This window comes from Cryptotermes secundus, unplaced genomic scaffold, assembly GCF_002891405.2.
Source record: "Cryptotermes secundus unplaced genomic scaffold, Csec_1.0 scaffold573, whole genome shotgun sequence".
NCBI lineage: Eukaryota > Metazoa > Arthropoda > Insecta > Blattodea > Kalotermitidae > Cryptotermes > Cryptotermes secundus.
Window position 1 is genome coordinate 638,549 of NW_019738880.1, and position 27,660 is coordinate 666,208.

The 27,660-nt window shown below is 41.3% G+C and overlaps 2 protein-coding genes across 6 annotated transcripts in view; one reads left to right on the forward strand and one right to left on the reverse strand.

Annotated features, from left to right (window-relative positions):
- Positions 1 to 27,660, forward strand: part of LOC111871200 (pyruvate dehydrogenase protein X component, mitochondrial) — a 120,184-nt gene that overhangs the window by 71,947 nt on the left and 20,577 nt on the right. For 2 of the 5 annotated variants that reach the window (XM_033754148.1, XM_033754147.1), the window contains exon 4: positions 25,476 to 25,657. In XM_033754148.1, the coding sequence (XP_033610039.1) occupies positions 25,496 to 25,657 (162 nt within the window). In that variant the 5' untranslated portion in view covers positions 25,476 to 25,495. Of the gene's footprint in view, positions 1 to 8,601; positions 8,678 to 9,207; positions 9,304 to 25,078; positions 25,215 to 25,475; positions 25,658 to 27,660 lie in introns of those variants that run through there. The other 3 variants (XM_023864119.2, XM_023864120.2, XM_023864118.2) reach the window with 3 other exon arrangements.
- On the reverse strand, positions 21,474 to 25,011 carry LOC111871203 (succinate dehydrogenase assembly factor 2, mitochondrial). Its single transcript, XM_023864124.1, has 3 exons — positions 24,715 to 25,011; positions 24,361 to 24,503; positions 21,474 to 22,130 (listed from the first exon to the last, which is right to left on the reverse strand). The coding sequence occupies exons 1-3, from the start codon at positions 24,772 to 24,774 to the stop codon at positions 21,854 to 21,856; spliced, it is 480 nt and encodes a 159-aa protein (XP_023719892.1). The 5' UTR covers positions 24,775 to 25,011; the 3' UTR covers positions 21,474 to 21,853.

Consider the following 27,660-nt stretch of genomic DNA (forward strand, 5'->3'; position numbering starts at 1 on the left):
GTCAGAAGAATGTGCTACTTCCATTTTCAGGATTCAGGATTAAGCCAAGGAAGTACCCACCAAGAAGCAGGTAATAAGATGTGGTATGGCTATTCTGGATGATGGATCATATTACAAGCTTAGGAAAGCTTTACAAGTAACACATGTATATTGATGTAAAACTGTTCAATAAATGTCTCACATTTGTACATAGAGAAAACTGATTTTTCATAACTAATATCAGTTATGGAGGCATTTACAAAATAAAACAGAGTTGAAAAGTGTTCCTCTTAACACTGTTTTAACTTGCGACAAATTATATTCACAATGAGGCAGTAATATGCATGATAGATTACAGATGAAAATAGGCATTAAACTCTAATGTTAGGTTTGTCAGTCACATGGAATGACGAGTTCTTATCCCAATGACAGAACATGGCACTCTGTCAGTTATGTGTTGCTATTTTATGGCTTCATAAGGATGACAGTTATGGATGGATCAATACATATAAAATGCACCATACTGCACATAACTAAGTGGCCAGATACAGAAACTAAGGAGCTGCATGTTGCAAGCATGCATTATGTAACACATAAGAGAGATGAGAAGATGACTGGTAATAGTGAGGTGGAACTGGTGATGAGAAAGCAGTCACAACAAATATGAACAAGGAAAGACTGAGGACGACTACAAGGTCTAATCAAGGCCAATCCTGCGAGATACATGAACTGAATATTTCCAAATACAAAGTGATAATGGTAATTCCACAAAATTCACTACAGTCATTTACAGAACAATGGAGTAGTGTTCTTTTATTGAATTTTCTCCTGAAAAACAATTTTTTTCAGACATATTCACAAAAAGTGTGGCTGTTGAAAATTCTTATAACCATATCAGTGACACCTGTGAGCTGGAAAGATGTTTTCCTGTGTTACACAGGATCAAGTCCTTTCAGAGAAATACAGCACATGGGAGCCATGCTGACAGCAGAAAGGGAAGTTATATGTACATGGCCTGACTTCAGCAGCTGAGCTATACCAAAATTGGTACAGCTGAAGAACAGGTGAATGGACTTTATATAAAAGTGATGTGAAATTTGCAGAGACAAAAGGTAAAGGAATGTGTAGGAAGGTAATTAGAAAGTTTGGAATATACGTAATGAGAATAAGTGAAAATAAATAACTGCGTACAAGTACAGTGTGATGCTAAGCAAACAATTGCGAGTGAAAAAACAGAGGATAATAAAGATTAGAAAAAAGTGCCAGAACAATAGCAGGAAGATAACATTCCTGTCAGGTACACAGACATTTAATGTATTGCCATTCATTTAGAGGAAGCCGTTTGAATCTCCACAACTGTCATTAAGATTCATAATAATATAGATAAATATGGTATGATAACAGTTTTTCAAAAACTACATGACAGCAGTACATGCTGTTAAAATTACTTACACTTCCTAGTAGCAACATTGTTTTCACTGGTTCTGAAACCCCTGATACCGACATTTAACGATATTAAAATGTGCCAGAACTCAACAATTTTGTGTTATATTTAGTTGCAGAGATTTACCAACATGAAAATGAGGCATGAGCTACCACTGATATCAATATGTTTCAACATACAAAAATGTTCCATACCATACATTTGTATTGTACCATTCCACACTTCAAGAACCTGGTTAAAGCAGCTCAACACTTGTTCTGATTGACTAACTAATCAACTAACCAACTGACTGACTAAGTGGCTGACTGATTGCCTAACTAACTACATGGAACAGAATTATTCTGGAGAAGCTAGGAGTCATTATCTCAGTCCTGAAATTCCCTGCTTCTATGGAACATGAAGATTCACTGGGTTCACAAGAACCCAACATGTTCATGGCCCCATATTACATTTAAAACGTGCTATGTATTTACAGTGTGGGGTTGTCATACTCCATATTTGAAGGCCATCTCCTGCAGCCATTACTTGAGGACATGCCATGCTGCAGTGATAAGGGACCAACTTAACATTGCCATTTGTCCTCATTAAGGTAGATAACTTTGTTGCCATTTCTATCGTAGACCAAAATCATCTTAACAACAACTGCAGAAATTTACAATTTTCTGGATCATACTAGTGCTGGTCCTACTCAAAAATTCATACACCTGCCATGACATATCTGTCTGATGCAGCAATTTAAAAACTGGAGTGAGCATGAACTTGTTTATTTATTGCTCACTAGAGCTCAGAATCACACAAGATGTATGACCCACTGAGAACTGATACCTGGCCTGCTTCTCAGCGCCCTCAAACCTCTGTGGCATGATGTCCAGGAACTGCTGGATTTTGAGCCAGATACTGGGCTCCTTTGGCACATCATCCCCACCATCCATTCTGTGCATGAGGGCCATCATGCGTGCCACCAGTGGGAACACATCAGGATCCCTGCATGATGTACTGTTGAGAATCACTCCTGGGACATACTCATATGCCAGCCCATTGCAGAAAGTAGCATACAGGCGAGGAGCATAGCCAGCATTATGCAGAAGCTGTGAATATGACATTAACAGGTCATTAACTTAAATGAAGAACTGTAGCCATATGACTGAGTGTGTTTGAGAGCAAGGTACTGAGGAGAATATTTGGACCGAAGAGGGATGAAGTGACGAGAGGCTGGAGAAAACTGCATAATGAGGAGCTTCATAACTTTTACTCACTTGGAATCTGACCCCTGACCTCCAATGGTGGAACTATACCTTCACTCCCCATACATCACAATGGCACGGTGCAAAATAATTAAGCACAGGAACAACTTTACCTTTACTTTTACGTTAAGTTTTATGGACACAAAATACATACATTGTTACTATGAACTGTTCACTTTCCCAAGTACAAAAGAAATAAAAACAAGGGCGTTGAAGAAAATAAAGACGAGAACCTGGATGTTGCGGGTTTCGGCATTCCGGTCGATCAGAAGATCTGTCTTGTGTCCATACACTCTGATGAGGACAACATCCTCTGGAGATTCTTCATAGAAACAACCAAGAAGCTTGTTGGTAATTCCATCGGTAAACACCTGATGAATGAAAAAAAAAAATGTCATTATGGAAGGTGTACTTGTGAAATTAAAGCTAGGATTGCCATGGCAAAAGCTGCATTTAGCAAGAAGAAGAATCTTTTTACCAGCAAATTGGACTTAAATTTGAGAAAGAAACTAGTGAAATGCTACATTTGGAGCATGGCTTTGTATGGGCTGAAACTTGGACACTTAGGGCAGTAGATCAGAAACACCTGGAAAGCTTCGAAATGTGGTGTTGGAGAAGGATGGAGATCAGTCGGACCGATTATGTGAGAAATGAAGAAGTGTTATTTAGAGTCGATGAGCAGAGAAATAGCCTACACGAAATAAGAGAACGGAAGGCTAATTGGATTGGTCATATCTTACGCAGTAACTGCCTTCTCAAAGAAGTTATTGAAGGAAAGATAGAGGGGCAGATAGAAGTGACCATAAGACGAGGAAGAAGATGTAAGAAGATGCTGGATGACCTTGGGGACAGAAGAGGATATTTTCATTTGAAGGAGAAAGCTCTAGATCGCATTAAGTGGAGGAACTGTTTTGGAAGAGACTGTGGACCTGTCGTCTTGACAGATTACTGATGAATGAATGAATGTACACTCACAACAATGCGCGTTGAATGCCACAGTTGGATTTATTTGTTCACTTACTTAACGACTTCTACTATAATGTAGGATTTGAGCTTCTGACAGCAGTGGTTATGAAGAATTATACTTCTGGGCTGAAGCTTTAGGATGTTACCAGAAGGAAAGAGAGAGACACAAGGACTTGCCAAAAAATGACAAGGAGTTCTAGGAAGAACTAATCGACTGCTTTTCCTCTGATACGACATGGGCCGCATAAAAAAAAAACGACGTGCCCAACAATTCTTCTATTGTTGCGTGTGTATTCGTTGCAGCGGTAACGTTTTCACTGAGCCGTTCCCTATCAACGATAGCGTAGTCGGTACCGCGACTGGCTACGGGCTGGACGACCGAGGGGTTGCAGTTGGAGTCCCGGAAGGGTAAAGAATTTTCTCTTCTTCACGTCGTCCAGATCGGCTCTGTCCACCCAACGTCCTATCCAATGGGTACCGAGGGCTTTTTCCCCGGGGGTAAAGGAGCCGGGGCGGGAAGCTAACCACCCACCTCCAGCTAATGCCGAGGTCAAGAAAAATATGTTTCTCTACATCCACTCCCCCATACGCCTTCATGGCGTAGTGCTTAATTAGTTGAGCACAGGGACAGCTTTATTTTTAGGAGGTCCTTATGATAAACTTTCAGCAGTGCACCCGGTTCTTGGCGTCACATAACCTATGTTCTAATGGTACAGTATCTAATCGGTAGCCACAAATTGGACAGCCCTTCAAATGCATCATTCATTCTGTAACAATATAAGTACGCAGCTGTGGGACAGCCTAATTTCTTGGATTATATGCACAAGTGGCGTACTGAAACGATGAATTGTCACAGTGAAGCCATTCTATAAGATATGGAACGTATCTGGCTCCATTTGAACACCTGAGAACGTATTATCGTCTTGTACGATGAACATGTAAACTCTCGCAGAATTTCACGTCATGTCACGCCACGTGCTTTCATAAGCCAATACAGGAAGTTCGTTAAGTTGCCTCACAGGCGGACGCAGTTTATTCAGAACTGTTAATGTACCACGGACACGTTACGAAATGGTAGTTACCCTCTCAAGTCAGCCCACGACAGGATATGTACGTAACCCACAGTTCAGCTGAAATAAGTACAGTACATCTGGAATGACAGCCAAAAGGCCGAGCAGGAGCCGGGATAGCTCAGTCGGTATGGTGACTGGCTACTGGATGGATGACCGAGGGGTCGAGGTCCGAGTCCCGGTAGGGTCAAGAATGTTATTTTCTCCACGTCGTCGAGACGGGTTCTGGGGTCCACCCAGCCTCCTATCCAGTGGGGATCAGGGGCTCTTTCTCCGGTGGTAAATCGGCAGGGGCGGGAAGCTGACCATTCACCTCCAGCTAGTGCTGAGGTCAAGAAAATGTGGATCTATACATCCAGTCCCCCATACGCCTTCATGGCGTGATGTTCAATTGAGTATAGGGACAACTTTAATATGCAGAGATACATTTGTTTGACCGAGCTCAATTTCATGGGTGTACCTCCCCCCCCCCCAAAAAAAATCTGTAGGGCAGAGATACTTCAGTTCGACCCCAAACTAGAGACATGTTAAGTTTGCTATAAATGACATTACGTTATAGTGAGGGGCCAACACTTCACTTTATCTCTGCATGGCTCTCCCTTGTCTGATGTCGACCGTGATAAGACTGCCACAAGCGTCACAGCTCGTGACGGGGAAGAAAAAAAAAGAGTTAAGTCTCTGATCACTGGAACATGGAACAATATTTGCCTGTCCTTCCCCCTTTTTCACATCTTTTCCCTTAGTTTGTTGAGGCATCATGCCACGAGCCGGAAGGTCGCGGGTTCGAATCCCGATCAGGTGGATCCCCCCCCCCCAATTTACCTAATCCTTCCAGCCGCACCGTGGTCCTGGGGTCGGGCCTCTAACAGAAATGAGTACCAGGAATCTTCCTGGGGGGTCAGCGCGTAAGGCTGACAATCTTACCGCCATCTGTGAGCCGACTGTCTAGAGAAAATGTGGGAGCCTCGACGTCTCACAACCCTATGGGCCTTCACGGCCTGTCACAGGGATAGCGTTACTTTTATCCTATTATTGTTTCTTCTTCATCGTCGACTCCCTCTCTTTTAAGTTCTCATAACGATCCCAGGAGACAGATAAGGGGAGAAAGAGAAGTGGAAAAAATGTAATCCGTACGGAGCACGTGTGAGCTTCTGCGTTATGACACTGTTTAGTCTAGTAGGTTGGTATCGACGTTTCGGAGAAACATACTTCCTTCACCACCAAGGCCTCTTTCCTGAAGATGGAGACCGAGCAAGATGGCCCCAGTGGTAACACTTCTGAATTGTATTCAGGAAGTGCTGGGTTCTAATCTCTGCTGGGACACGACTACACTGAGTGAGGTTTTTCGTGGTTTCCCTCATCCGTCCAGACAAATGTCGGAATAGTGCCCGCTCCTATATCTTTTCCAATTTATCATTCACTATTACCTAATTCGATGCTGTATAATTTAGGCTGCTGACTTTTACTTTTTTTTTTTTACCGGGACCCTCGGTCGTCCAGCCCGTAGCCAGTCGCTATACCGACTACGCTATCCCGACTCCTCGCAATATAAATCCAAATGTCTCTATAAACTTTTGTTAAGGACCTCTAGTATCAAATTTAATCAAAATCGATCCAGAAGTTTTCGAGTTTAAATATGCGGTGAACAGACAGACGTTATTTCCCCTATATGAATTCAGTTTATGCACGTCAGTCGGTCGGTCGGTTGGATAAATTCCTGCTGACGTTCGCCAGCACAGTCACTCTTGGTTCCGAGCCCCGCGGGTCCCATGGCAATATTTTATGCATGTCGTGCAAAGAACATGCTATATGTAAAGGACCCGTAGGCGGAATAGCGATGGCGCAGAACAAAACTTTCCCTAGTTGTCTTTATCACTAACACGAGGTTAGTAGCTCTAGTACGCCTGACCTCAACTTGATGACATCCGACCAGAATGACCTCTCTTACACTGAACCAGTACATACTCGTATGCCGCAATTCCATCCCGTGAAGCACGCTTCCCTCTATTTTGAAAACATAACACCAATTGTTCGCGCCATCGCCATGTTGGTACATATTAAAGTGGAAGAAATATTTCGTATAAATTTTGGAAAATGTTTATATTTCATCACCAGAATGCAGGGCAAAAACATAATGTCGCGTATCGGGCGTATATCGCGACAAATAAATTCTCGACGTATTCGATGTAGCGAATTTTATTTCACATTCGCACTTACAATCACCCAAATTACAGATTTACAATTACTGCTAACTGCAGTATCACAATTAGTACACTCCAAATGCCACAATACAACTGACTGGCTGACTTTACGTCTCGACTCGGCGACTGTTACTTTATAACTCAGTACAACTCTGCGGTAGCCACACTAGAACTCGGCGACTGTTACTTTATAACTGACTGTGAATAGCCTTCGCTGCTCCCTATGTAGCCTCGATCGGACAATACGGGAAAACGGCCACGTAATAGGCACCCTTTTTGCTAGCCACGCTGTCCGGTTACGTCACTGCTGTTGATTAGCATTGCGTAGTTGCCAGGTTACGGGGCTCGGCTATCTTCGGCTCCGCTCGGCTCTCTTCGGCTCCGCTCGTGACGTCACCGCGCATGGCTGCCAGGATGCGGGGTGATTACTCGCCTATTCCGCGAGCGTTACGTTACCGCTGCGGGGTGGGAGGGGTCAACATGTCACAATATTATAAAAGCAGCTAATAAATCCCATGAATTTTGATACGACATAAACAACTCACATATATTTACGGAAAAATTAAGAACAGATTACTCTGTGCTGGGAAATTTTATAGATAAGTGCCAACGTTTTGGAGGAACCTCCTGCCTCCTACTTCATGGTAGAAAAGTAAAGGCTACCTATTTACCAAACTACACACACACCCCAAAAGACAGCAATAGTTAGTGACAATCTACATCCAGGGTCCTTCCTACTGTTCGTGTCAGATTCTTTTGTTTTCATGTCTCCTACATACATGCATAAAGACCAAAATACACAGAACTATAACAGTTGTTCCTTTATATGGGTGTGAAAACTGATCTCTCGCCCTGATGGAGGCACACAGGATACAAACTGATGAAGGGGATCTATACATCCACTCCCCATACGCCTTCATGGGGTAGTGCTTAATTAGTTAAGCACAGGATTAACTTTCACTCACTCATGGAGCTGAGCCCTTCTTGAGAAGCTGCCAATTGTGCAGCTACTCAAGAACTTCCCAGAATTTTATGGAACCCGAAGGTTCATTGCCATGCTCACAAGAGCCCTCCACTGGTCCCTGTCCTAGGCCAGATCAATCCATCCCATCCCACCTTATCTCTCTCTAAGACCCATTTTAATATTGTACACCCATCTACGTCTTGGTATTCCCAGTGGTTCCTTCCTTCTGGGTTTCCCACCAAAATCCTATATGCAGTTCTCTTCTCCATTCGTGGTACATGCCCTGCCCATCTCATCGTCCTTGACTTGATCTTTCTAATTACACTTGGAGAAGAGTACAAGTTATGAAGCTCCTCATTATGCAGTTTTCTCCAATTTCCTGTCACTTCATCTCTCTTTGGTCCGAATATTTTCTTGAACACCCTGTTCTCAAACACCCTACGCTAAAAGTGCTACACTGCACTAACAGGATTATAAATAAATGTTTATACGCCTCATGGATCCATTCCTTGTGCTTGTGCTTCTTAGATGTGATCGTTACTAGGTAGATATTTATACCGGCGTTTGAAATAAAAACATTTTACAAAGTGGTCCGCGGGTGGGAACCTAGGCTACAATGTGGCCCCTTACGTCAAGAAGTGGGACAGCACTGCGAAACATTAATGACGTATTTCGTCTTGAAGGTCGTCTGTATCAAGCGGCCTACTCGTATATTCCAGGAATTTGGAAATGCAGTCAGACTGCGACTATGAGGTCAAATGGTGCAATGTTGAAACCCTGGCAGTGCGCAGTACTCGTAGATGACAGAGGTATGTGAAATTAAGAAAGTAGGTTGGAGTACGGGAGATACCTTCAAGCTGTCTTTAGCCTGGCATCTTCCGCTGTGTATCGTTATCTTTGTTTACACGTGAGATAAGAACACGAGGATAATGAGTGTCAGCGGCAACAGCCCTTGTTGTTCCCTGGGTTATTATGGGGGTATGGCCTTTATTTGACGAGAGGGGGCGATGCAATGCCCAATTTATTAGAAATTCATTATAAAAAAATGGATTCATTAGGTGAACCACCTGATGGCTGGCCGGAAACGGGAGGTCAGCGTCGCAGCTGACGCCTCGCATTCCTAGTCAGTCGATTATCCTGTATTTATTAAAGATTGCTAACGAATCGGTTGAAAAGACGGAGTTAACTCTCACTTTCGCATGACAGGTCATTGGCCAATAGGAATTTGCCGACTTTAGGGTTCTGAGTGAGCAGCATTTTCACGAGTTGCGAGAATGCTGAATGCTGGGGTCTGCAGGTAGAATCCGTTTGGGGGCATTTTGACTCTAGCAGTCACTCAGAGTACGCGGACTCGAGAGGTCGTGTGGTAGAGCCTGTGTGAAGGAGTTTCAAGATGGCGTCCTGGCCTACTTTATTCTGCGACTCGTCTGGCCACGTGAGTTACTTGCCTGTGTTCGGTTCACCGAGTGATTGTTAGTGTATGAAAGTTGGTTTATTGATTTTTAGAGCACATAAGGTCTGATTCACATACTAATTGTTAAGACATAAGATTTGGCGTATTGATTGAATGTCAGAACACAAAAAGTTGGTTAACTGATTACTCTTAGGATATGAGGTTTGATTCACTAATTGATTGAGTGTGCGGGTATAGAAATTTGGTTTATAGTTAAGACACAAAATTTGGTTCATTCAGTGATGGTTAGAGTGTGAACTGGGTTCACTGTTACATTATAACTTTGGTTCTGTAGAGTACAAAAATTTGGTTTAATAATTATTAGGATGAAACATATGGTTTGTTAATTGCTTGATAAAATATAAAAAGTTGGTTAAATGATTAACCGTTAGATACGAAATTTGGTTCGTTGGCTGCAGAGTATGAAATTTGATCCATTGATTGACTGTTAGTATGTAACATTTGATTCACTCTTTGTTTGTTAAAAATATCTAATTTTACTCGTTAAGTGAGCGTTACTACAGAAAATATGGTTCATTGATATCAAACGATGAAATTTGAATCATTAATCGACGGTCAGCTTAGAAACTTTAAGTTTATTGATGGATTGTTAAGATATGAAAGTTGATTCACTAAATGTTTGTTAGAATACATAAGGATTGATTTACTTATCGATTGTTAGGATACAGAGTTTCACTTACACGTGATAGTTAGGAGATATAAGTTGTAAGATTTGAGGCTTTCACGGCGGTGACTATGAAGAAAGCAGTCTTCTGGGATTTGGCACCGTGTATATGTGGTGTTAACCGACGTTTCACCGTTTCTCACGGTGTTGTCGCTTGCAGATTTCTTATACTTTTTCTTCTACCCTGAAGATGGGGGCGATACGTTCCTCCGAAACGTCGGTTAACACCACATATACACGGTGCCAAATCCCAGAAGACTGCTTTCTTCAGATATAAGCTGATTTACTACTTGGTTGTTGGGATATGAAGTTTGGCTGGGACTATGTAGGTTTAAAGGAATTTAGTTGACGGATTTTAAGAGGTAACTGTAATGAGTACAAAAGAATACTGTGTAAATTTTAAGGGTTGTTACGCATGTAATTGTTTTTGTGTGTTAACATGTTGAGTGTTTATCAGGTTATTTGTAATTATTATTTCATTGGACGGAGTAGGAGATATCTACAGATGTTTTAATTGGTGGCAAGCGGTAAGACTGATGACTCCGTGGATTTTAGTCCGCAAGCAAACTATACCAACCGAGCGAGCGGTAAGATAGAAAAAAGAAAGAAAAATATGTAGAAGCATTTCCCGCCATAATAAAGTGGTGACGAGCGGTGTGATTTCCAAAATTTAGTGATAGCGTTTTGGGGGCACGAAAAATTGGTTGGCAGCGGCGAGACGTAATAAGAATTTGGGTGCCGCAACTGTGCGGCATAATAAACTGGTGATAGCGTTGGGATTAGAATAAGATAATAAACCGAATAGGTTTGTAGACTATTATTTGTAGTGTACTGTCGCCATGATCGTAACTGTTGACTTATGGCCAATTTTTCATATGCAATTCCTAAGAAAGTTTGTAAGCTATTTCCATACAGTATTTGACGTTCTTGGCTCTACTGTCCGTTACCCCCGTTAAACTGGTAAATACGGCATAGAAAAATTCCTCATCGCGTCTTTTTCTGTTTACATACTTGTATGAGTATATTAAAGTAAGTAAAGTATAGCTATCCCTGTAAGAGGCCGTGAAGGCCCACAGGGTTGTGAGATGTTGAGGGTCCTACATTTCCTAGACAATCGGCTCAAAGATGGCGGTAAGGTTGTCAGCCTTACGCGCCGGCCGCGCTTTACTCCCCAGAAATATTATTTAATTAATTCCTGGTACTCATTTCTGTTAGAGGCTGAGTCGACCCCAGGGCCATAGTGCGGCTGAAAGGATTAGGTCAATTGAAAAAAAAAATCCAGTGACCTCATCGGGACTTGAATCTTCCGGCTTGTAGCATAGCCCCTCAACCAACTACGCTATCGTATGCCCCCTGTGTGAGTATATTATGTATACATAAAGCATATATAGTTTTGTAAGCGAGAGATTTATTATCGCCATTACACTATTTCAGGTTACCATAGGAACGAACTATCAAGACGTTGCATGTATCGTGTCTATTCTGTGGCTACTGTAATATTTTGATGTGGATATGCGAGGTGTAATTGATACTGATGGGATGGGTGTGTGAAGCATATGCATATTCGATAAATACCATATGAAAATTTTATTAGGCGATTTCAGTGTCAAAGTAGATAGGGAAGACATTTTCAAAACAATTTGGGATGAGATTTTACACTAAATTAGTAATGACAATGGAATTATAGTAAACTTTGCCCCATCCAAATATCTGATTGTCAGAGGTAAAGTGTTCCCACATCGTAACATTCATAAATACACTTGTACATCTCCTGCTGGAAAGACTCATATTTTGATAGAGAGAAGATGGTATTCAAATGTACATGATGTCCGATCTATTATGGGAGCGGACTAAGCTAATGACCATTATCTGGTGGTGGCTAAATTTAGGGAGAGACTGACAGCGAGTAAACAAAAAAACGCACCAATTTCATATGGAGTGATTCAAACTAAAAACATTAAACGAGGCAGAGGATAAAGAAGAGTACTGGGTTTAAATCTGAAATAGGCTCGCAGCTTCGGAGAACTTAGACGCTGAGGTGGATATTAATAGGGCTTGGAAAACTATTAGAAAGAGTTTTTTTATGAATTACATTTCTTCATAAATTGTTACCTATTTGAAACAAGGAACTGCTCCTATCCTAAAGTGGGCTACCATCTACGAAGACCCTTCCATTACGACCTTTTGGCTTTTATATACTTTTTCAATATATGCTGCATATGAGATCATAATAAGTACTAACTATCGTACTAGACATATTAAGCTATCTGAAAGCAACGAAGTACCAGTGGTTCACGATTGCACAGAAAACCCTCCTATCTTAAGTATTCAAAATGTGGCGCCATTATCCTATATACTACATGGCTGTTACGTGTATTTATGTGATTATAGACGAGGTTTGAACTGGTAATTTGATTTATTGCACATGTGTACAACTCGTTACTACACTTTACAAACACTATAGGGCATACTAGGTCGTCTCAGTTTAACAGACTTTACTAGCCGTTGCTTAATAGCGGTTTCCAACTGCGGATGTCCCCCTTCCTCTTGGTTTACGAACTGTCCCCGGCTTCTAACAACAGCTCACAATGACTGAGTCGCAGCAGTTCCCTAACTCGCTAACTCACTCCTCAGTCAGAGGTACTTTACTACTGTCGGTTTACAGCCAGTCAGTTCGTCTTGGCGCCAAGCCCCTTGAAACTCACGACCAGAGATTTCGTTTTTTTTTTTTTTTTTCAACTGAACCCTTGCGGTCATAGTCGGTTATGAAGAGGCTTCGCTTTCTCAAATGTACGTATCGCACATACTCGTATAGCATGTTACTGAAAATTCTTCCTTGTGCAGTAGACACAAATCCTCTGCCAAGCAAAGCAGATAATGTCTATCTTACTTATCTTGTGCTACAGCGGTAGGTTAGACACTTGAATGGTCGTAAACTTCACCGTCACCAAGTTTAAGCCCCCCATATTCTCTGTATCTAGCTGCGCCCTGGTTCATTCTCATGATTTTGTATGGCTTCTGCTTGTTGCCTGCAGTTTTGTTATATAATCGTATACCTACGGAAGGTTGAAAGCTGTGTGCAAATCGCGGACCGGTGTGCACCTTAGAAAATTACACAGTCTGTAGGACTCCTACCTACACAGGACAAAACAAACACAGAATACAGACATCTATTCGTTCGATTGGATTCGAACCCACGATCCCAGCGTTCGGGCGAGCGAAGACAGTTCATGCCTTAGACTGTGCGGCCACTGTGACCGGCTTTCTTCTTACACACACAGATCAAATTCAAGTTCGTGTGACTTAATGGTAGTTGTTAACACAACAAATTTTAGGTGTAAGATTTGATGCTTTCACGGCGCTGACTACGAAGAAAGCAGTCTTCTGGGATTTGGCACCGTGTATATGTGGTGTTAACCGACGTTTCGGAGGAACGTATCGCCTCCATCTTCAGGGTAGAAGAAANAGTCTCTATTTCTTAAATGCGTTTCGATAATTATATCTCATCATTAGGCGCAACAAATTTATTTCACAAATATTAGATAAATTAAAGTGTTGTTATATATAAATCCTCGTCGGTAAATGAATCCAGTTCCAACAACTTGTATCGTGCTCAGAAAAACTTAAAACTGAGACGTGTGTGAGGGTAGGAAGGAAGTATTTTATCTCTTTCCTATTCCCCTCATATATTTCTTAATTTTAAGAATATTAAAGTAATTATACATTGTACCTCATCTTGTACGGCCAGCACGACAGTTATTATTGGAATTGGATACCATTTTCAACGAAAATTTATACATACAACACTTTAATTTATCTCATATTTGTAAATTAAATTTGTTGTAGCTAATGACGAATCGAACAATGTCCTGCTTTCAGACGTAAAGACTGATCAGTTGGCATCTGCTAACACATACGAGTATACTTGTGTAGAAGGTTAACCAGTACACGTACAAGCAATATACTAGCACACAACAGGTTGTACAATCTTTAAAATCTCAATGTCGTATAATTGAGGGTTCTTTTATTATTATTATTGTTAGTGGGGTGGGACTAAGTCCCTTGTACTGCGGCCACTCCTGGCCTATTGTACCAGCCCCAGATGATAGGTGATGATGATTGTGGAGCATTTGGTGGAATGAAGATTGGCAGGGGAAACCAAAGTACTCGGAGAAAACCTGCCCCAGCGCCACTTTGTCGATCACAAATCCCACTTGACTAGACCCCGGGATCGAACCCGGGCCGTCGCGATGGGAAGCCAGCGACCCCAGCGACTAACCGCTTGAGCTATTGCGCGGCCCATAACTGAGGTTACAGGTGACTCTCACGAGCCTAGCTACTGCCATCTGTGGGCAGTGACACCACACATATAAGGTGGGAAATACAGTTTAGTTTGACCACGTTGCACACAGTACCACATCTACTGAAGTACAGCAAAAACTTACCTTAAAATTAACGTTTTCCTTGATCCATGTGGGTCGGATAATATTGAGGACTCTTATAGATCCTTCAATCAATTTATCTTCTTCAACTGTCAATGGTATGTGCACAGCGGAATGTAAGGTCATATTGGTGACACGGGGGATCGGCACCGACTGGCTCCTGGCCTCTTGTGGCATTCGCTTTATTGCTATATGATGATAGCTGGGCTACGTTCGCCTTCCGACCTTCGACTGGCACACATTACATAACCCCTGCAGCAATACAGATCCGTATTGAAAAGGGGGAATCCACACACGAAACACAAACATTGAAGCACTACGTTTAGTTTCAATCACGTATACTTTTCTTATAACAAGCTCATGATAAAAACTGGGGAAAAAATCGGTGCACTGAAGTTGCGTACACTTTCTCATGTCTGTGTATGGTCCGTGAGCGGGGTGCAGTTAGTTTCCTGAAGATACAATCTAAAAAAAAAACTGTCCCTGAAACAGTTCGTGAAGGCCCATAGGGTTGTGAGACGTTGAGGCTCACATTTTATAGACAATCGGCTCACAGATGGCGATTAGGTTGTCAGCCTTATGCGCCGGCCGCCCTTTATCACCCAGAAGGATTCCTGGTAATAATTACTGTTGCAGGCTGAGTCGACCCCAGGGCCATAGTGCGGCTGAAAAGATTACGTCAACTGAAAAAATCCAGTGACTTCATCGGGAATCAAAACCGCGAGCTTGCGGTTTGTAGCATAGTGCCTGGGCCAACTACGCTACTGCGTGTCCTGAACTAAAATTTGATCAAAATTCCTGAGTAGTTTTCGAGAAAATCGCGATTTTCTGTTTCGGGTGCCCTCCATTTGGGGGGCTAGCATGTTCTAACTGTCCAGGAGCCAAAGTGTTCAGGTGCTAGCGTGGCACCATACACTCGTATATAGGCAGCATTCCAGAAACCACTTTTTCTTATTCAGGGTGCTGAAAATATGTAAATCCGTGAAGATCTCGAGACAGAATTCCTCCCTCCCCCACGATCACAAGATTTTCATACTGCATACACGAGAAAGTAAAAAGAATATGATTTGAGGCAGTCTACACAACAATAAGTTCAGAACATAAACAAGACAGACACTGTCGTGTCAACATCTGCTTTATTTTGTTGTTGGTAACTTCGCTACATGTTTCGACCCTTACCTGGGTCATCCTCGGGCGTGCCTGAATACTCGAAGACAGATTTCTGAGTTGCGTCATTTATTCAATATTAATTCATATTGTGTCTATACTGTTTTTGCCTGTGGTTCTGTATGGGTATGAAAATTGGTCTCTGACATTAAGGGAACAACATAGACTGAGGGTGTTTGAGAACAGGGCGCTGAGGAGATTATTTGGACCGAAGAAAGATGAAGTGACGGGAGGCTGGAGAAAACTGCATAATGAGGAGCTTCTTAACTTGTACTCTTCTCCAAGTACTATAATTGGAATAATAAAGTCAAGAACAGTGGGATGGGCAGTGCATGTAGCACGAATGGGTGATAGGAATGCATATAGGACATTGGTGGGAAAGCCAGATGGAAAGAGACCACTGGGAAGACCAAGGCGTAGGTGGGTGAGCCATGTTAGAATGGATCTTAGAGAGATAGAATGGGATGGTATGGAATGGATTGACCTGGCTCAGGATAGGGACCAGTGGAGGGCCCTTGTGAACATGGTAATGAACCTTCGGGTTCCATAAAATGCTGGGAAGTTCTTGAGTAGCTGCACAATTGGCGGCTTCTCAAGAAGGGCTCAGCTCCGTGAGCGAGTGAGTGTGTACATATTGTTACACTCTCCTAAAAGTATACTTTAATATTTAAAATAGTTAAAACATGACATAAAAATGACATTGAACAGATAACAAATTGAATTAAAAGTTGTAAAATTAAAATTACAGTTAAAATTCCTAGTTAAAATGACTAATAATAGTCAATATTGTACATCTCAGTTTTTGTAACCGTGTGAGGATATTTTCACGTTATAGTATTAATATTGTGACGTGGGGAACTGCGGGTTTAGATCTTTCTGTAGATATCTAGGTCGTGTTGCTTTTTAGAAAGTTTCCTATTAAACACGCGAAGGCGGGATTCCTTGTTCCACATATCCTTCTCGTGTTCTATATATATTATCATCATCATCTACCTTTTGGTACGATGATTTTTTACAATATTAAATTTAAGATGTTATGTTTAATGTTAAAATAGGAAGATAAACAGTTTGGTTTACTGTTTGATCTGACCTATGCTTATTTTCATAGCATGTGTATTTTAGTTAATTGTCTGTGACTGGTTCTATATCCGTCAGGCGTATCTGTAGCCTAGATTGGATCGACGGAATTTCACAATGGAATAAATAAAATAAATATATGGCTGGGATGTTCAGGTTTTTGATATAGTGTATAGACGCAGTTCCTGCGGTGTAGCGGTTCTGTCTGTACTGCTTGGTACAGGAGGTTCTGTGTATATACACTGCGTCAGATCGATCAACAATCACGCCACAGAAATGAAACCAGTAGCTTTTCCTCCCGTGTAATGGCCTCTCCCAACTTCTCTTGTGATACTCGAGTCTGTGTCACTCTGGTTGCTAGGCTGCTGCTGTGGCCAATTGCACAGACGCTCAGAACGTGCGAGTAGGGTGTGTTCACGAACAGAACTTGTGTTCATCCTCGAATTATATTTCCCATTGAAATGGTTTGTTGCTGTACACAAAGCATTTCGCTGTGCGTACCCTAATAAGGAGGTACTGAATAAAACAAGAATACTGATGTTATCCGTAAGCTTGCATATACTGTTGTAGTTGGATTGGGGTTTAAATGGTACATCCTGTACTTGCTCCATTCCCACTAAGACGCCTACATATTTTCGGGAGGCTAGATCTTGGGTCGCCTTTCAGATTTCTTAATCCTATACACAGTTGCTAGGACTCCTTGGACGGGAGATCAGCCCATCGCAAGGCAGCAACCTACACACAGAATGACACAAACACATAATAAGCGCACGCAGACATCCATGCCTTGAGTGGGATTCGAACCCACGATCCCAGCGTTCGAGCGAGCGAAGATGATTCATGCTTTAGACCACGGGGCCATTGTGGTCGGCAGCTACACAGCTAACAGGAGTATTTATACAAAATGTACCAACACGGTTCACTTAGGCTGATCTCCCTACGCCCCAGCATTTGGCGGAATTCCAAAAGGTTCGAGTCCATAGGCAACATATGGATCTAACCCCTGCACTGGATCACATCTAGAGCGCTTATGATGGACAATGGAAGATTATTTGGAAATAACCTAGATACACTTCATTTCAGTCATTGAATGAGAAAATAATGTCGCTAGGTAAGGGCCCGTACACACGCAACAAAGGAACACGTCACGTCCGCGGTGACGTAACACAATAGGAGACCTACGGGAAGCGGTGTTGCCGCGAGGTCCGTGCGATAGCAACGTGACGCGACAATACACGTAGAAGAGATGTTGGAAGCGCTATTCTCTGTGATTTCGGGTCACCTGGATCTACCTACCTGTGCTATCAACACATATAACTAAAAATTCCGCCATTGTCTGTTTCAGTTCCCAGCTGTTTGATTTCACGAATGACGGTTTGCTTCACACAGGGGTGTTTAGCGAAACAGAATCTATGCCACATCGATCTAACAGTGCTGCTAGCGCACAGATGTTGCCATGCATCCTCTCAGTTATCCCTGTAACAGGCCGTGAAGCCCTGAAGGGTTGTGAGACGTCGATGCTCCCACATTTTGTCTACACAGCCGGTTCACAGATGGCGGTAAGGTTGTCAGCCTTACGCGCCGGCCGCCCTTTACCCCCCAGGAAGATTCCTGGTACTCATTTTTGTTAGAGGCTGAGTCGACCCCAAGGTCATAGTGCGGATGGAAGGATTAGGTAAGTTGAAAAAAAATCTACTGACGGTTGTGGTCGAAAATGCCAGGCGGCCGATGTTTGTAACAATACTACAGTTCGGCCGCGTCTTAATGATCCCTGGTATCGCGTCTCTAAGCAGTATCGACAGAGCGCCACGTGTTAGCCAGTTGCGTTACCAGTTGTACATTTTATATGATGGAACTGTTCCACTAGACATACTTTACGCTGAATGCTCTTGCGATGGCATTCTTTAACTGGTGTTGAACTGAAGTTCTGATATCAGTGCTAAATTTTTCGGCCCGACGGTTTCCTACGTCACACGCAAGTGGGGCCAGGGATCAACCAATCGCGGCTCCGCAATANTCCGTTGCGCTGACCACGCGACATCCTCTATCCGCTAAAGTTCGCACTAACTTCGCCGACAAGCGGCGGTTGCTCGGTCGGTATAGTTCGCTTGCGGACTAAAACCACGTTTATTAAAATATTATGAATCAATGTAAGACTGTAATGTTATATGCAACAGACAAAACAAGTCGGCATTCTGTCGTAACCTCGGTTCTGGGGTATGGCTGGTGATTCAGCCCAGGCCGGGAAAGTGGCTGAGTCCGGGGCAAGGAACTGTTCTACTGACGGTTGTGGTCGAAAATGCCAGGCGACCGATGTTTGTAACAATACTACAGTTCGGCCGCGTCTTAATGATCCCTGGTATCGCGTCTCTAAGCAGTATCGACAGAGCGCCACGTGTTAGCCAGTTGCGTTACCAGTTGTACATTTTATATGATGGAACTGTTCCACTAGACATACTTTACGCTGAATGCTCTTGCGATGGCATTCTTTAACTGGTGTTGAACTGAAGTTCTGATATCAGTGCTAAATTTTTCGGCCCGACGGTTTCCTACGTCACACGCAAGTGGGGCCAGGGATCAACCAATCGCGGCTCCGCAATAATATGGCATGATACCGTCCTGGGGTCGGCGATTAAATGAACAAGAATGGGAAAGTGCTTATGCTATAATATTAACGCACATTTCGTCCACTTTAGTACTTAGCAGAACTCATCTTAAAAACGGAACTTTGTATGACGAAAACGCATTACATAAAATGTACATCCAAAGCACAACTCGTGTTTTGAAACTTTTTTTTTCTTTCAGTTTTGTTAGTCATGCCGTATTTTCAGATATCGGAAATTTACGGATTCAGCCCCCCTCCTGAAATGTCTACGACAAAATTAAACGAATGAGGCTTTACGGATGGCAAAGAAGGACCTGGTGAAAAAGGGATAAATATTTCAGGAGAGAGCATAGTTGATCTGCGAATCGATGTAACCCATTCGTGAGGAAATCGAGTTCGAGTTCAAGTCGTCCACTTCTGCCCAAAATTATTTTGTCGATGAAATTTAATCGTAATTTCTCAAAATCTCATCATCCAAGAATTAAATAATTACACGCGCACCTACGGAAAACTAAATCTAATAAGCTCTTGTGCAAATACTGGGGGAAATCCAAGTAAACTACTGAAATGTCTAATCGAGGTGATACTGACGTGAAGTGATTCAAATGAAACATGACAGAAACCAATGGAACAGTGGTTCCGGACATACTATAAGTGCTAATAATATTAATAATACTTACTATTCGAAGGATCTACGAAGCCACACAATTCCTGCAAGTTGTTATGCTCATGTATGGATGTTTTGGCAAGAACTGTACCGCCGGCCGGAGGCGTGCAAAATTTGAAGCTGCTGGCTGATTAGAAGGTGAGTGATAAATTGGAGGCACCATTTTTACAGTCTGACCCCCATCTCACGCTACGTACGAATTGTACTGCCCAGGAACTGAAATGTAATATTAATGTTGAAGGACTTCTACTGTACGAACGCTAAAAGTGTGTTATGACAAATAACATTACATACTCCGAAACACGGCACATCACACTCAGCAGTGCTGCCAACTAAACAAATATTAATAGACTGCGTGGAAAGTCGATGCATCTGTGAAACGTAGTCTCTCCGTTACTGAGTAATCCGTGCTCCAGTATAATTTGTAAATCGATATTGGACTCTTCTGGGGCTTCTGGGTTCTCGAGCCGTGGCCCTGGTTCCGTTTTAAACGCGGTTTACTCGTGACATGAAACTTTTAAAATTAACCAATTGTACTTGGCCGCGCCATAGCTCAAACGGTTAGTCGCTGGCTTCCCACCGTGGTAGCCCAGGTTCGATCCCGGGTCTGTTCAAGCGGGATTTGTGGTGGACAAACTGGCGCTGGGGCGGGTTTTCTCCGAGTATTTAGGTTTCACCTGCCAATCTTCATTCCACCAAATTCTCCATCATCATAATCACCCAGGGCAGGTACAATAGGCCAATCAGTGTCCGCTGTGCGGAGCAAACCCAGCTGGACTCCACCCCCCCTCCCCACTAGGCGAATTAAAAAAAAAACAATTGTACTTCACGTGCCAGAACAGTAGTTACTTATTTAGTTTCAGTCGGTGATCCTTCTTACAGAAACCGTAGCTGACAAACATGACTTTCAGTAAGGAATATTAAGTGGTCAATTAGAACTTCCTACGGGTACATACATGGGCAGATTTTTTTTATTTCCTTGAACATAAACCATAACAAAATGCATTTAAAAGAAAATCTTGACCCTGCTGGGAATGAAACCACAGCAGTCTTGCCTGAAGCCCATCACTATACTGACTGAGCTATCCTGACTGTAACAGTACTTTTTCTCCAGGCGCCGTTGCCAAAAGAATTTTTTCTGTCTACTTTTGTGTACTGTATGGTTTAAGAAATACACATTATTAAATACAAAGTACTAAAAACAATGTAATCCTGGTACATAATAAATTGTTGTGAGCTCTACCTATAGGCAAGTCAGGGAACTCAAACTGTGAAACTTTTGACTTCCTCAGTGTCGGACATATGCCTATTAGGTCAGTAATGCTGCATATAGATACTATGGGTTTCAAGGGTTTAGTTTTTATTTCTATTCTTTGGAATGGCCTTCGACTCAAGACAGGGACCAGTGAAGGGCTCTCACAAACACGGGAATAAACCTTTGAGCTCCATTAAATGCTTTTAAGTTCCTAAGTAGGTCACTGACTGGCAATATCTCAATAATGACTCAGCTCCAAGGGGTAATATTTTATTTTCATATATGAACAACCCTGCAGTTATAAAAATAAGACAAAACTTTTTTCATTTCTACCCGAGCACACATTAGTCTCAATGGCTTTGGGAATTTTATAAATACATTAATGAGATTAGAAGACCCATCATACTGTACCAAAAATAAATTACTGCCAGTGTCTTTCAACAACATGTAGGTAATGCACTGCAGTTGAAATCTACTTTCTTCAACTGTTATAATAACTAAACATAGGATTAAAATCATGAATAATTCATGATATAACATCTGGTTTTCCTACACTATTCAGTTATGGTGTGTCATTTTTCTAAGTCGCTTTCCTAGCATGTGACTTTTCTTTAATGAATCACTTGAAGGGATCTCAAGTATACAAATTCGGTTGTAGAACTCGACACTCTCGATCCTTGTTTTGAACATGCTCCTTCAATAAGTGCATAATTTCATTGTCAAACTCAGCTGGTGTAGGTTTAACTCCTGTAGCCCAATGGAAAATGTCCCAGTCATTCGATGGTAAATTGATAAGACGATCATACAGTTTAACTTGTTCTGCCGTCATGCTTTGAAGGTACTTGGCTGCAAAACTTGCTAGCAACAAATCATTTTCAAGCATGCCTCTCTTGCGGGACTGGTAGAGAAGGCTGAAACAAAGATGTGACCCCATATTTGAGACACAAAAATTCAAGGCAGCTAATAATTTCACACTACCAACTGTTCAGGCAACAGGAACAGGGAGTGAAAGTAGTTGGAATATATAGTAAATGTAAGTCTTAAAAGACTAAGAATAACCATGAAGCCATACATCACCGTAACTAGTATGGTTTTCTGTTTCGTTTGAATAGATGAGGTTGTTTGTCTGATATGCTCCTAGCTGTCTAGTTATGGTGTAGGAATACTTCATGCAAAATTAAAACACAGAATCTTGGAAGTACGTGGATATATGTTCCATTGGCTGATGTGTACAATGAAAAACAAAATCTCTTATGGAACATGGCACATCCTCAGGTTGAGGACGGAGAAGATGGCTTCCAGATATGGAGGGTAGCTGAGAATATACTGAATAAGCATATATGGACAATCAACAAAGGGTGGTCCTTCAGCTGGGCAGTTGGGCATGGTGTAAGCAACTCCTCACCGTTGCTTTTTATGAAATGTCACAAAGGGCTCTGGAACTGAACTGATTCCTTGACTAAATGACCTCCACTGAAGAATACTGGGTGGGACTGAAAATAACAGGGACACATCAGGTGCTGATCTATGCTGATGATGTTAATCTACTGTGTGATAACCATAAAGAAAAACACAAACTTTAATGCTAGTAAGGAGGTTGGTCTATAAGTAAACAAACCATATATGTGTTGCTGTTTTTTCACCAGAAGGCAGGGTGAAATCATGACATAAAAATAGCTAACAGATGTTTTGAAAATGTGGCACAGTTCAAATATATGGGAACAACAACAAGAAATTAAAACTTGATTCAGGAGGAAATTTTGAGGAGACTGAACCTGGGTAATGCTAACTACCATTCAGTCAGGTACCTTTTGTCCTGTCATCTGATGTCTAGACACATAAAAATTAGAATATACAAAACTATTATTTTGTCTCTGGTTCTGTATGTTTGTGAAACTTGGTCTCTGACATGAAGGAAGGAACACAGTCTGAGGGTGTCTGAGGACAGGGTGCTGAGGAGAATATTTGGACCGAAGAGAGATGAATGATGGTAGGTTAGAGAAAACTGCAGTGGAGCTTCATAACTTGTACTCTTCTCCAAGTATAATTAGAATGATCAAGTCAAGGAGGATGAGGTGGGCATGGCATGTAGCACAACTGGGGAGATGAGGAATACATATAGAATATTGGTGGGAAAGCCAGAAGGAAATACCAAAATATAGGTGGGTGGATAATATTAAAATGGATCTTAGACATGAAGGGGTGGTATGGATTTGACTGAGATGGCTCAGGATAGGGACAAGTGGAGGGCTCTTGTGAACACGGTAATGAAACTTTGGGTTCCATAAATTGCTGGAAAACTCTTGCGTATCTGAGTAAGAGGCAGCTTCTCAAGAAGGACTCAGCTTCAAGAAGTTTGTTATTTAGATTCAGCTTTCAGTTTTGCCACTTTCATAGAAGCCTTTACTGAAAAAGCTGAAGCTTTAATGTTCTCTAACCAAAGTAACTCAGCTGTTAAATGATCAACAAATAAATATGCCTATTACATCATATTTCTTATTGTGTCTGTGGCAGGAGAGATTAGCATGCAGTATTGAAAATAAAATTATACCTATACTCAAAGTAACCAACAGCAGTACTGCTTTCAGAAGGAATTTTGTTGTCAGTAATCTCTAAGGTTGTAAGAGGCACAACCCCTTGGCCCACCTAATGCTCACATGACTCACTTGAGTGTGTAGTGATGAGATAGAGAAATTTAAATATTAATCTAATTCATTAGAGTATTTCAATGGTAGTGGGGAACGCAGTAGCATAGTTGGTTGAGGCACTGTGCTACAAGCTGGACGGTCACGAGTTCGATTCCCAATGAGGTCACAGGATTTTTTAGCTGAACTAATCCTTCCAGCCACTCTATTACACTGGGGTCGACTCAGCCTCTAACAGAAATGAGTACCAGGAATCTCCCTGGGGGCAAAGGCCAGTCAGCGCATAAGACTGACCTCACTGCCATCTGTCAGCTGATTGTCTAGAAAATGTGGGAGCCTCGACTGCCTGTTACAGGGATAGCTTTACCTTTTCTCATTTCAATGGCATGAGCTTCATTTGATAGCTGTTATTATTTACTGTACGTGCACAGTGTGGACACAAGGGGAATCCTACTTCATTCACTCAGGATTATGAAAATTGCAACATATGAATTACCGAGCTCTCTTTAATTGAAGTGGTTCATCGGTCCTTTCCCTGTATGGAGGAATCTGTGGTTCAGAAAATTCTTGTGGCGGTCCTTCCTGTGTTGCCACATTTGCAGTTCCAACTTTGAACGGCTGAATGAAGGGGCTCCTTGGCTTAAATGATTAAACGCAATGAAATATTACTACATGTCCCTTGAAGGAATTATTCTTTTCATATAAATACTTAAAAGAACTTAAGACGCAAAATCATTCTTGTGCATGATAAGAATTAAGGTTAGGTTAACGTCCCTTGGGTTTACTGTTAAAGACTGGTGTCTTATCCGAAATATTTAAGTAAAATATTAAAACTCTGGTCGTTACTTACATACATCATATTTCTACTGATGTGGTATAACTTTAATTCTTTTAGCGCCATTTGAAACATTTTGCGATTTATTTTTTCGGTAACGATGTTCCACTGTCTTAAGTCTTGTTGGTAACAGTCATATTCCGTTCGTATTTTATATTTGTGGATATATATAATATAGAAAACAAAAGTCCCATAGAAAGAATTAAATTGCAATTAAATGAACATGATTAAAGGAAAGTGACAGAACGAAAACATTATGTTTCAGTTGATTTCGTTTCGATTAGCTTTTCATGATACCCTACACGCACTACATCACCCTACATATACGAATACTTTTGGAAAAACTATACACAAAGAACATATGAAGGTCGATCTTCCGTAATAAGGGATGGCTGCTGCTGTGAGAGTTAGAATAGGAAATATAACGAGAAATTATGTACAGACGCTACTATTACAAACCCATAGGCTGAAACTTAAACAGAAAGTTTGTTTTCATAACTCAACTTTATTATGTGGTGAGTCCTGAACCATTGTGTGAGTTTATTACATGTTTTCGGTAGCGGTTTTGATTTTTGTGAAAATAAAAAATTATTTACAAATGTGGGAATGTCAGTTGCTGTGATATAATTGTTAACAGCGTACTGTATATTAGCATGTGTTTAGAGGCGATAAGAAAAATTACCAAGAATTGTAAATCAGGGATATAAGGCTTAAGTTTTTTATTAATATTCACACTGATTGGAATTAATACTATTTCATATTTTGCCTATTTTTAGTTGCTGGTCAAGAACTGAAAATGCCATCGCTCTCTCCAACAATGTCGGAAGGAACCATTGTGAAGTGGCTGAAAAAAGAAGGTGACCCTATTGCTCCAGGTGATGTGCTTTGTGATATACAAACAGACAAAGCTGTTGTTTCATTTGAAACTGAAGAAGAGGGAATTCTTGCAAAAATTTTGGTATGTACACGTGAATTAGAGTACTGTTAGAATACAATTAAAGGCAGCAGTAACAATCCTAGTATGTAGGATTTGAGGTTCTCACAGCGGTGGTTACGAGGAGTACTGCCTTCTGGAATATAATGCCATATAGTCCATTGAAAGTCTACTTGACTTGCCACATGCTTTTACACTGTTATGTTGCCCAGCTTATTTGACCCTGAAGTTGGAGGCGATGTGTTCCTCAAAAACGTTGGCTGACTTTCAACACACTACATGGTATCATATCCCCTCAGTCTTAGTATGTTTGAACTAGCCTTCTGAAATAAAGTTAAAATATAGGATATTGTAAAGCAGGGGTCAGTGTATGCTGATGAGGAAGTAAATGCTATTGCTGTTTACTACATGTGATATCAGAATCTACTTTACAATGTATGTTTTACTTGCAAAAAGTAGTGTCCTCTGTTCAGTAACAAGGAAACCATGTGATGCAGATGTTAGATAGGCACATACTGTTCATACCACCTTCCCTCCACCACCCTTCCAATTAATAACCACAAAATGTATTTTTATCCTGGTCTTCTGTCTGTGTAGTCCAGAAGATGGGTACCAGTGTTCAGAGGAACATTCTGCCACCATTTTCAGGGTGTAAGATGGAGGCAGAATGTTTTTCTGAAACAGTGCCTAACTTCCAGACTAAAGTGTCATAACCCAGAAGACCACAACATGATTCTTCACTGCTATGGAAACCACAAATATTAAACCTAAAAATATCTAAATTGTGATATTAAATTCAGAAATCATCCAGTAGATCATAATAATGTCTCTTTTGGATCTGATTTTTTTACATTAGCTGATGCTTGGGCTCCTTTTGTTTAAGACAGTACAACAGCAGTAGGTTAAGCTTAATGCTGCTTGGTAGGTGAGGGTCACAGCAAGGCACCAGGAGATAGTGATCCTTTTTATTCTGGTGATCAGAATACTTATCTGGCTACCAGATTTCCAAAAGGCTTTACTGTGCTCATAGCACACACTAATTACACATTTAAGGTCCAGTACCACAAAAGGTGAATTTAAAACCTGTTCTAAAACCCATCAGAAAGAGAATATACAGTGTTACAAGTTCTAGGTGGCTCATTGGAATGACAGTCAACTGTGATTTCCATCACACAAAATAAAAAATGAAATACTACTATTTACATCAAACATAACCTAAATTCTTGTGGTTGTGTTCCTTTTACAATATACACAGTAGTTGCAGGGAGACATCTGACAGCCTGCAGCAAATCATTCAGATCATTCAGTGGAGGAGTTATGCTCCTCAAGTCAACTCTTGGCACACTTTCACATATACGGCAAGCCCATAAGCCAACACATGACAAACTAAACCCACCCAGATTTCAGCAGATGCCAGAAGTGTTCCTTGACTTTATATACACATTCCCAACATCTTTTTAAGAGGTTCACATTCACATGATGAAGTTTCTTTTCAGAAATTGAGCAAACTTGGAACCTGACACTTAAATCCAAATCTCCTGCCTAAGACCGTAAGCGATATTTGAGGTTTAAGACCAGCATCAATTTCTTCCATGTTTTCTTCTTTCAGCTTTTGATATTTAGATTTTATTCCTTTTGTCCAGTAACAACCCTGTCTTGTTTGCAAGTTGTTTGCTTGCTCAGTGTACTGTTTGACATGAAGATGGAGGCAGTATGTTCCTCCAGAACGCTGGTAAACTTTTACCAAATTACACAGTGTCACATACCATACACTGGTGTTCAAGTCATTGCCACTGAAAACTTCAATTTGTGCTGCAATAGATTTGCATATAAAACTCGTTAATTTCCTTAAGTATTATATTCAGTATTTTTCAGTTTTGCTAAATACTTGATTTGATAAACAGAATCTTTGAACTGTCTTATGTTGAACAAATTCATATACTTGTGATATTTTATAAGGATTTCAAATACCACATTTAATTAAAGCATGACAGAAGGTTCAGAAATTTAAATATGTGAATTTCAAA

Excerpts from the sequence above, each read along its gene's own strand:
- LOC111871203 (XM_023864124.1), bottom strand. The coding sequence starts at position 24,774 with ATGTTTCAAATGGCGCTAAAAGAATTAAAGTTATACCACATCAGTAGA. Across the intron at positions 24,504-24,714 it reads TCAGTAGAAATATGATGTAT|CCAAGGAGCCCCTTCATTCA; the intron begins GTAAGTAACGAC and ends TAATCATTTAAG. Across the intron at positions 22,131-24,360 it reads CTTCAATTAAAGAGAGCTCG|CCTTCTCTACCAGTCCCGCA; the intron begins GTAATTCATATG and ends TCTTTGTTTCAG.